Source organism: Hypoxylon trugodes (assembly GCF_022578975.1).
Source record: "Hypoxylon trugodes strain CBS 135444 unplaced genomic scaffold F4822scaffold_6, whole genome shotgun sequence".
In the NCBI taxonomy this organism is placed as follows: domain Eukaryota; kingdom Fungi; phylum Ascomycota; class Sordariomycetes; order Xylariales; family Hypoxylaceae; genus Hypoxylon; species Hypoxylon trugodes.
In genome coordinates, this window is record NW_026250021.1 from 1,289,835 (window position 1) to 1,301,248 (window position 11,414).

Consider the following 11,414-nt stretch of genomic DNA (forward strand, 5'->3'; position numbering starts at 1 on the left):
CGATTATTGCCAATAGCTAGCTCGCCGTCGACTAAGCTAGTGACGCCAATAAGACCGAGATTAATCCAGCTATTAATAGTTATACCATATCTAGAAGAGTTTTCCCTTCAACTTCTAAGGCATTTGAGTAAGTATCCCATAAACCAAAGGGGTCTGGTTGAACCCCAACAGATATGCTTGATATTACTCATCAATTCCCACGATATACATGCCTAATAGCAAATCGGTTAGATGTCATTATTATCGATCCTGACCTTTAATATGTACGAACTAGCATGGTTCGAAGCAAACAACATACACGGCTCTTGTCGTAGCGGGCCTCCCGGTAATTTTTCCTCCTCTTAAAACGTATGCTCGAAGGAGTCTTACCGCACCTTCTCTTAAAGGAATCTACAAGGCTGATTCACTACCCAATCGGACACGGTCGAGCCGCATCCGAGGTGTGAATGAGTGTTAACGTAGTGCTTTCGAACCCTGGGGGCTTCACTACGGTCTCGATGCGGGCACTGCATGACTGCAACGTAGGTGTGGGAAATATGCTGGCTGGGGACGCATGAATCATGTACGAGCCGGCCTCAATGAGCGGCCCGTTCTAGTTGTCTTCCCGAGACTACCTAGGTAAAGTCTAAGAAAAGTGAGAATAACGGGCGAATGGAGCTCTAGGTAGATAGAACTGTCCCTTTTTCGAAATAGGGGCCTTTAGAAGCATAGTAATTTCTAAAGTACTGATATTATATTAGGAGTTGTCATTTGTAGCCTCATATATTATCAAAGAAAGGTATGGTGATTATGACCTTGTGATGACATTGTCAACTAATTCATTTGGCAGGATCTACTAGTATCCCTCAAGCTAACTGTTCTGACGGCGGGAACAGTTTTAGTGACTTCTTTAGGGGCGGTGTGGTCCGAGATATGGGAGGAAAGATCACGATCTCAGGGCGCTAATGTGCTTAATTTTAAGCGGTGAATTCCAGCTGCATCTCCTTTTGTACGCATTAAATTTTCGTCTCCCCTAAGTAATGAACTATCATCTTATTAATTAGGTACTTAGCTAAATATTCCATTAACTTATTTCTATTTGCCCACTTAAGAACCTACATTTAGAGGATATCTTACATTGCTGTCAAAATATTGGTGGAAAACTCAATACCAGACTTATATCACTCAAATTATGACTCTTGTCAAACTACTTCTACACCCTCTAATCGTTTCGGGATATAACAGAAAGTATCCATATAGATAGAAACCTAAGATATGATCAAACATAACAAAACCATCTCGGCGATAACGTTTGAAGGTGGTGGTGCTGTACGGTATTGAGTTTCGAGTTGTTATATTAGTAGGCATTCCCGACTGTCAAAGCCGTGAACTTGCCGTTCGCCTCACCGATTCATAGGTCGTGGCTGGTTGGACGACCAGGCTCAGATGCACGTCAACGTAAACAGGAATTATGGGGAGTGTAACGACGACGGGACATGGGCCCGCTCGAGAAAAATGGCGAGAGAACGTCAAGTTCGGAACTTTTGACGCAAGTAGACTAGCCAGTGTCTCAAGTCCTTGCACAAGGCAAGGGTTGGGTTCATCGATGAGAAATTGAGTCTAAGTGGCAAACACACGTGCGGACTAGCGGATGTGTGGGATGTGTATGGTCGTGGAGAAGAAGCTTGTTGGCTGGTAGCCCGGAAGAGTTCACAAGATATAGTCGTTCGGACTAAGGAATTTGTGAACTGTTCTTTATATTCTATGAATAGACGCACGAATAACCTGTACCCGGGTGAGAACCGTGCTTCCTTGGGCAATTCCAGGTTCTGCGTCCCAGAGTGTCGGATGGCCCAGAAACAAGGTCTCCAAGGGTGGCATTGGGTAGGTAAGGGACAGCTTCGACAAGGGGTCTCACCGGTTCTGGGTTCGCGTAGGGTAGTACTGGGCCACTACAACCTGTACGGGGCGCGGATGGCGATCCGGGTGCCGAAGTGACGGGGGAGCTCCCTGTATTTACAGTGGAATAGGACCCATAGGCCGAGAACCGAGCTTTCAGCAAGGTTGATATTCAGACTGCTAGGTCGTCGAATGATGTGCGCCGATATGACTTTGAATGTGTTGTACATACATTGGCGATTGAATTCTTCTGGATGAGCCGTGATATTTGAAGGCTAACCCTAAGACTTTTTTTGTTAGGTATAGTTGGAAAATATGTGTTGCATTGTGACCACCTTAGCTACCTATCTAGGTATTACTTTCTTGAGTAACGTAATAGGTACCTAGGTAACGTGCTACACGCTTAGCGTAAGGAGTGATAGCTGATATTTCTATTCTTCAAAATATTCTTATGACTTTGTAGAAACGTCAGTGGGTTAGCAAAAATGATATGATATCTCAGACAAATTGCTAGATTTGAGTTCTATATACCCAAGTAGTTCACGAGGATTCATGTTATCTGATTTAGTCTAATTCAGTGGTGACTTTGTGCGCTGAATGGAGTGTCTTCTAAATGGTGGTTTTGTTGAGTCGGTGATAGTGGTATTGGTGGTTGTGATAATTTAACTACCTTTAGATATTGTAATCCTAAACTCATATACCATATTATGTTCAGTGGACATTTATCGTTCTGCAATACTTGATCTCCGCTACGAGTTACTCTTTAGTGAAGCAAAGCTTGGGGGCCATAGCGGAAGTTCATCCTATGACAGCCATTCTGGATAGCATCTAGGATATGGGAAGAAAGACACCAAAATTGTTACTTACGTTCCTTAGAAGTGCTTTTTCATTTTGGTAACGTGTAGGGCTATTGCCCTATTGGTAATGGATAAGGACCTATCGCTATTGCTAACAATGAGAACTGGCAATACCCCTATTTATTGCTCGTCAATTTTTTTTGAGTGGTGGATACCAACACAATAGTGTTTAAGACCTGTTACCATTTGTTTAGCCCTAGGGAGAATGTAAAATTTAGAACTATATTATGGCCATTATTTCTGATCATTGTTCACTTTGTGGGTGATGGGGAGACGGGTCGAGCCGAGATCGTGCAGCTTTTCTTTTCCTAAGTGGGTAGTTCCCCTATTCTACCCATTTACCAAATTCTAACGCTGTGACTTTTTTATTAGTAGTTTCCTCATCCTTCGCTTAGACACAGATTACTGAAGTAGGTAGGCATAGGATTTTCATAGCAATAGCTTATGTAGCTAAGCCCTGTAACGGTGGATCTCCGTAGGTTGGTGCGTGTTATACATTTGACCTACTTTTCAAATATAATAGGAGAAGAGATACTGCGAGTTGATTATGGGATCGAAGAGCTTGCCATATTTGCTCTTGTCAAATGACTTTGTGGTTGTCACGAGCTATCTTGGAAGCGACAGGTTCACCGACAACGCTTTGTCAATGCTGTCGGCATCAAGATAAGGATGAATTTGGCTCGGAGTGGATCTAAGCCCGTCCAAACTAGTTGTGATCTGACAGACCGTGAGCACGTTAGAGCTGGGACTCACATGTATCTGATATGTCAACTAGCAACGTGGCATTCGTTGGCACTTTTGGATCCAGTTCTGAACATCCTTAGGTATGCAATGCTACTCAATATTGTAGTGAAGTTTGAACTTCACATATACCCCCTCTTCCTGCGAGATGATTACGCTACTAATTAGAAGATTGAATGGTAAACATCGTTTGGGTGGTGCGGTAGGTCAACCTATGAGGTATCATGGCTGCTAGGGTTATGTATGAGCTATGACACTAGGCGAACGCCACCATATGGCGTATGTACAAATGATGATATTTATTTCTTACATATATAGATTAATAAACATACCTTAGTAACTATAAAAATGACATATTAGCTACTAATTCTTTAATTCATAATATTCTTGGTGGTTTGCGTCTTCCTAAAGGGAGGTTTGTGATTAGGAAATGAGTGTACACCTACCTAGCCTAAGGTATCAACGTGTAAGCATATGTGCTTCTCATGCATCATTCTCTCCACCCAGGCTAGTGGAGTACATAATTATTCACGTTCTTACGCCCTCGGCGCGAGCTAGTATTCATTGAAGGATTAACTACCTGGGGAAAGGCCGTATCGATGGCCCCCTTGACGAACGGAGCTGAAAGGTTAAAATGATCAGCATCCATTTTCGGAATATAACGTGTTTTTTTATCCCTTAATGATATTCCGGTGTAAAGCATGGTCTGCGTATGAATTATGTGAGTGGAAGTAGGTCTAACGAGCGGAGTCTCCTGGTTGTGATTACCTAGGTAGTTGAGTGGTCCTAGGACGTGTATCGTGGAAGCTATGGTAATGCAGGGGCCGTCCACCCTTTAGAGGTTTAGAGGCTTGGAAGCGTCAAGACCATCTGCCTACTTTGACAGGTTTTGGCAAGTTGTCGTCTATGATAGTGCAAAAACGGTATCGCGCTCGCGTGGTCTAAAATAGTTCCTGTTAGCGTTGGGTATCGACGGGACGGAAAGGCTTCGAGAATGTTTTGGCTTCCAAGACTCGAAATGAATTGATGTCATTATCGCAATGCTTGCGAAATGAAGGTGCCGCTAGACAAGGCGCGGGAGATTCCCATGTCACGGATCAAGCAACGATCCCTTTCCCTGAACCAATCCAAGGGGAGGGGGTTATGGCCTGGTTATGGGTAGGAAATACCCCAGGTCGAGGGGGATGAAGCATGATCACCATAAGATCAAAGGATTACTAGGTTGGAATAAGGAATGGGAGGCAAGAAAAAAACGCAGCTTGCCGTCATGATAAACGCGCTCATTACCTGGGTAGACATTTCGGCCGTCGTTGTATTTCTCGGCCCGCCCATACATTACCCAGGTAGGCACACATAATGACGGCTACGGTAGAAGAGTATGGTTCGGGAGGAGAAAAGGTCCTTTCAATATCGGCATGCCTCCGTTCTCCCGTTTCTCGAAATCTTCCAGAATGTTGCTTCTTAGGGCTAGGGCCAATTTCCAAGCCTGTTTGGAATCCTCATGCGCCGGGGTGCATTGGCTGATAATACCCATGTGTTTCCCCACAACCGCCCACAACTGTCCATCTCATAGGGCAACGGTAGAAGTGTTGTTGTAATCCACTTACGAGGGTATTTGCGAGGGTATACGCTGCCGAGAACGTGGTTTCGTGTTGTTTCGTGTCCCGTCCCGAGTCAGTAAGTTCCCAGGGACGTGTATTGCTACTCATAAAGACGTGACCCGTGGACGGCATACACCGTGCCATATTCAGCTAAATTTCTTGTTGGCATGTTTCGCTCCTAATTTGATGTGAACATGGCCTTGGATGTAGAGATCGAGTACTCCATAATATAAAGTACTGGAAAGAATCGCATGCATACAATATTTTTGAAAATACCTATCTAAATCTTCTCATGAAAGAAAATGAACGCATAGTAAGAGGATGGCGTGTCGTCTTGAAAATCCATCATATTTGATGTTGATGATGTGAAGATTTAGAAAAGCCGAAAAATAAAAATCGATATCTGAGTTATAACTTTATGAGTTACATAACAAGCCACATGCTACTTGCATATGTATCTAAAATATGAAATAAGCAAAAATCATATGTAGGTAGAACCTTACGTACATATAGGGATTTCTACATATAACTTAATATACGAGGTACTTCAACGGCTCCGGTTCAATGTTGTTTGGTGTTGCTCTGTTTCATTCTAACCAAAAGAAAAGAAAAAAATAGGAGCCAAAATCAACAAACGGTCTGAGCGTTACGCAACGTTCGATGCTTTTCGGCCGGGTATTTACAATAATTATTGCATAATCATCTGATCTTGATTTTTTTTTATTTCCTTCTCTTTTTTTCTTCCTTACTACGCCTCCTTAATATACGTACTCATATATAATGTACATATATACTTTAGGTATGTTATGATGCATGTAGGTTACGATAAGGAGGTATGCCAGTTCGATACGTGTGTGTACGTCCAGGTACATGTACGTGCATAAAGAATCATGGCTGCATTAAATGCTAGGGGTTGGCAGGTACGTGGGTAGATACTTGAGTACTGTGACACATGTACCTTCTTCTTTCCTGACGTTCTTCCTATTTATGGAAACGCCAAAGCTTCTGTACACGCTACTTAGGTACTTGGAAGAGCCCAGGTGAAGGGTAAGGCAAGCACCTGGCCTGCTGGGCAATTACCTACCTAGGTAGGTACCATCCCCTAGGTAATACGTAGGTACCCAAGTACCCAACATGGATATTTCTCGCCTCATCAAATCTTTACCATGTCTCTGGAACGCGCCAAATCCCACATTCTCCCTTGAACAACTCAAGTTAGGTTTGGTATTGATATTGCCCAGTCCCGACAGAAGGTAACCTGTTTTTCCTTGTTCGTCACCCGTCATCTGTACCTAAGATCTGTTAACAATCTCCCGACGTTCTAATGCCAAGTACATATGGATGTATAGAATAATGGTATATATATGTACATGTGGCAGTAAACCATGGTATGGTACTATACATATACAGTATAATGCCTATATATATCTCTCTTAACAGAGGACTAGCTGCTAGACTCATTATGCTGCATGTTAATTCTCATATAGAGGATCACCCTTAATATTATTCGGTTGTTGCAACGCAGTGATTATGCACAACGGGATGTCTGGGGAGATCATGGTAATATAAGTCATAATAAGGGCGGAGCCATACTTGGTGGATCCTAGACCGGGGCCATATTTGTCCCTGGCTGCCAAGGTACTTGAACACTGTTTAGTTGGGCACCTTGTAGTATGGATCTGTGCGTGTGTGTGTATCCATAAGGGTACCTAGGTAGGTCAAGTTGATGATTATATCGAAATACTGTATGGATTTTTTTTTGGAGGTGTTGCGTAAGATGCGTATCTATCAGATGGGAAAAAAAGAAGGGTAGGATTTAATATGAAATATTTAAGACAGCTGAATAAGATACCATGCATAGATAAGTATAGTTCAGTCGGGATAACCCGACAAAAAAAAAAGCATTCGAACGATTTTTTTTTTTGACAGATTTCTTAAAACGTGAAAGTCATGTCTTAAAAAATGTAAAACAGCTTCCTCTATTAAGTAGTAGCTAGTATCTATCTAGTTAGTGCGGGCTAGATTATGGCTTAGCGCACTAAGTTTGCATGTACGTAGGCTGCTTCGGTACTTGGAGAGCTGTAGCCCTATTAAGATGTGGTTTCATTAGATTGACAGGACAAGCAAGGGTTCTCTCTCTCTCAAAAAAAAAGGCCAAAAAGGAGAAGAAAAAAAAGTTTGTCAATACAAATTTAACAAGTACCATACGAGCCAAATACTTTTTCCAAAATTTGTTTTCAACAATGTAAGTACCGCAACACCATTGGAGATGCTAAATACGTAGGTACCCACTTGAATCAGCGCGCGCACATTTATGAGTTCGAGGTACGTACTTAAACTTAATATGTCCATAGGGGTTATCCAAACTTTTAGGTAAGTACGCCTCTACCCTGTGCACTGTTTCTGTCTGGCCAATAGCTGTGGTACCTCTTATAAAACATAACCTTTCGCGTTCGTGGCCCCTGCTCCCCCGTTCCTTGCCTACCCAACTGCCCCATGCACATACCCACTCTCTGCCTGCACTTCCTCTAGTGGGTCATTCCACCGCTCTAGTGGAAGTACTTAAGTACCTCCTCGAAAAAAAAAGGCAGCTTACCTAAATACCACTGCGATTTTGGCATTTCATCACTCCCATTATTTTCCTTCTCCATCGTCACACATACATCTCTTTTTTTATATTTCTTTTCGTCAGTCAATCCTTTCCTTCAAGAAATATCGACTCGGTGCTTAATCACAATCGGTGAAGGTGCCTCTTCTTTCCCTACCCATACATATATTTTCAACTGGCACCTTTTAAAAGGGTCCAAGGAATTCATCGAGGTACGTTAGGATCACAAGCTGCCCCCATTCCCACCAGCTTCCCTTAGTACGTAGGCCAGCTTCAGGTCCACCCGCACGTTTTCTTTTGTTGCTTCGATATACCCACCGCTTGGTTTGCACGACGTTCTGTTGTTGCTATTCTAGTATTCCAATCTTTCTTCAACTCTTCCATCACGTGTCGCATTTTTGCCATCCCTTGAACTGGATAAATTACCGGTCCCGTTTGTTCGGTTGGTGGCGTATCGCGAGCTCGAGGCGCTTGCATCGCCAATAGCTTCGGTACTACTTCACTCCTTGGACAAGCTCTAGGTTTACAAACATCGCCTTACATCCTTCGTATCCTATCGATATCGCCAAGTTGGCTTTGGATGCCGTCTCCTTACATTTCTTTTTTCCTTCCGAGCTTTCTAGATTACTGACTCGATTCGGTTTGTTCAGGATTACGGACATTTTTTCGCGCCGATAGACACCGCCGAATCGCGAATAGATGACCACATCCCTCGACTGATTACCTTCGCCATACCCTCGCGAGTCCGACTTGCACAACGTACAGCCGCGACACTCCTACCCCGCCCTCGTCACCTCCTTTCCTTCGACCGATAGAGGTTTCTTTGTCCACCGCAACGTGTGTTGCGCTGCCGTGCGGACTTTCCTGAAGGCTCAACCGAAGAACAGGCGCATTGCGTTACTCGAGCGCAAGTACTCGAGTCAAACAACTCATTTTCGCCTCGACTCCTAGGAAAACCCGATCACGCAAAATTGGACCGGTCAGAAGCTGACGCGTACCGGATTTGCGAATATTCGTCGGTGTCGCACTTCATTCCGGTGACTTATCAGCGTTCTATCACCCCTGGACTCGAACGCGGAGGAATACGTCGGTTTCACACGTTAGCAAGAGTTGTGCTTCCCGGTATTGAAGCCAATTTCTATCGGCCGAAAGGGAGAAAAAGGGTGCCCCTCCATATAACACGCAATACGACTTTTTACGCGATTCCTTTCCGACATTTGGCCGTGCGACAAATATTATCTAGAAGCCGGAATTTCCCAGCTTCTTTCGCCTCGCCATGTCTAAATCACCATCTTCGGAGGTGATGAATATTACGAACATGCTTGATAAGAACCATGCTGCTGCAGCTGCAGCCGCCGCCGCCGCCGCATCGGGTCCCTCGCCGGACCACCAATTACTCCCACACCCCCAACTAAGTTCAGTTGGTATTGACCGTGCGAACTCACCGCATGGCTCCGAAAGTTCTTATCACTCTGGTCCTCGTGTTGGTCAACCCCTTGAGGCTCTAAATGGAATGGGCAACGGTCGACCTTATGGTTCTCCCTCTGCAATGCAGACTGCGATTCCTTTATCTGACCCGAGCATGGCGCCTGGCATGATGATCCCTAGTATGCCCCAGGTTACACACGGAATACCGATGTCTTACAACAAGCCTCCTGAGATGGCCCCCCGACCTCAGCCCCCCGCAAAGGCGTACCCGTGCAGTACTTGCCCGAAAGCCTTTGCTCGACGTAGTGATCTAGCTAGGCATGGTAAGTTTCAATAGAGCATAAAAAGCAAGCAGTGCTAATAATACTTGTAGAGCGAATTCACTCTGGAATACGCCCGCACGTTTGCGACCACCCGGGATGTGGGAAACAGTTCATTCAGCGCTCAGCTCTTACGGTACATCAACGAGTCCACACAGGAGAGAAGCCCCACATGTGTGAGAAGTGTGGAAAGGTAATAATCATATCCTATTATATACGGAAAATATGCTAATTCTTGCGTAGCCTTTCAGTGACAGTAGTTCCCTAGCAAGACATAGGCGCATTCATTCGGGTAAGAGACCGTACAAATGCCCCTACGCCAACTGCCAGAAGACTTTCACTCGACGAACGACGTTAACTCGCCATCAAAATCAACATACCGGTACTGTTGAGGAGGCCGCCGCCGCTACTGCTACTGCCTTGGCTGCTCAGGCTAACCGTACAGCGGCAAACGGGAAGCTTGTGATGCACAGTGATGGAGACCCTATGTCGAACCACGGTTCTCCCCTGAATACCTCTTCACCGGGCCAGAGACAGATGTCTATCTCGCCTGGTGCTGAGCTTGCTGCGGCAAACGCGATGCGAAGCAGTGACTACTCGTATGTGAGCAATGGATCGCTCCCGGTTCACCTTCGTACCGACATGCAGTCACAAAGTCCTACGTCGGCACCGTCGTACACGACCGGTATGCGACCTACATCTCATCCTACTAACTATCCTCCGCCCCCGACTCTAGAACCTAGTGTCGAGTCACATCAGTCAGGGAGCGGCAGCACCGGTGGAAGTCCTCACATGGGCAGCGTGGGATGGCAGTCGCCTTCGCATATGGGTTCGCCTACTCATAGCAATGGTGGCAATAGTTATGTGTACCCGGATCCCGACCAACCCTTCCTAGGTAGCAACAATATGGGCCAGATGTATTACAACGCAGGCGCTCAGATTCGACGACAAACGAGCACGGAACCCGTCCCGGCGACTTATGACGTCAAGCCACGTCCCAATGAGCTATGGGCAGGTCAGTAGGGCGACTTCCCCAGTGATTTCGGCTGGTTTCGGAACGAGGCCAGCGATCCCCTCCTAGGCACAGGATACCAGGAGGCTACCTCTTCCCCGTCAGACTGCCAAGAGACTGCCTCTTCCGTATCAGGATACCAAGGCGATTTCGTTACATATGGTTACGAAGGTCAGGAGGTCATGCCCTTCAAGGGATTTGCGTTTAACCAATAGATTTCCTTTGTCTCTTGCATATTTCTTTTGTTCCGGAAAGGTTTAATACCCATTGGCACGGCGAGGTGTGATTAATCTCGATATGCGATCGAGAAGGGATCAGCACACGGCGTTTTCTATTTTTCTTTTGTTTACGAAGGCCTCAGATCCGGAATCAAACTGCCTCGGGGCAGTCTTCACTCAGCTCCGTCTAAAAGCACAGCGCGCGCACACATACCTCGAGATAATCGGCCGCAACGTTGAACACCACCAGTGGAACTTTATACTAATATAAGGGGCCGAGATTTGCCTCGCTTGATGGATTCAAACGAGGTCTAAATGGCCATCTAAACTTCGTTTCTTCCTCTCAGTTCGACATAAATACTGGTTGGCTTCAGCGGCCTTAATGACACTACGGAAAAAATCGGTTCGAGGCGAAGGGAAGGGTATTAGGGAAGGAGGTTAGGAAATTTGTGGTTTTTTTTAAGGATGCGTAGGGAACGGTTTGCAGTCCCAGAGGCAGCAAGCAAAACGATATGGAACATTTGGGAGTTCAACTTCAGGCGGTGATTTTCGCTATAAGCTGACCCAGATATACATACCAGCAGTCTCAGACGACATGACAATGCTGGTAGCGAGCAATCAAGGATGAATTAAAAAAAAATCTTAGCGATCCTGATGACCGCCGTGGTCTTTTGGTGCATGCTTGATAGCCTACTCAGGGTCCCTCTCCTTGGTAACCTACTGGATGTTCGTTTGGTAGGTAACTCAAGGC

At 45.3% G+C, this 11,414-nt stretch overlaps 1 protein-coding gene across 1 annotated transcript; it reads left to right on the forward strand.

Moving 5' to 3' along the window:
• Window positions 1–8,584: 8,584 nt before the first annotated feature.
• F4822DRAFT_284654 (uncharacterized protein) lies at window positions 8,585–10,887 on the forward strand. Its single transcript, XM_051454926.1, has 3 exons — window positions 8,585–9,436; window positions 9,487–9,626; window positions 9,677–10,887. Exons 1-3 carry the CDS (start codon window positions 8,962–8,964, stop codon window positions 10,454–10,456), a joined length of 1,395 nt encoding a protein of 464 aa, XP_051313274.1. The 5' UTR covers window positions 8,585–8,961; the 3' UTR covers window positions 10,457–10,887.
• Window positions 10,888–11,414: the final 527 nt, after the last annotated feature.

Coding starts and splice junctions, on each gene's coding strand:
- F4822DRAFT_284654 (XM_051454926.1), top strand. CDS start 8,962: ATGTCTAAATCACCATCTTCGGAGGTGATGAATATTACGAACATGCTT. Junction 9,437..9,486: donor TAGTGATCTAGCTAGGCATG/GTAAGTTTCAAT, acceptor TAATACTTGTAG/AGCGAATTCACTCTGGAATA. Junction 9,627..9,676: donor TGTGTGAGAAGTGTGGAAAG/GTAATAATCATA, acceptor ATTCTTGCGTAG/CCTTTCAGTGACAGTAGTTC.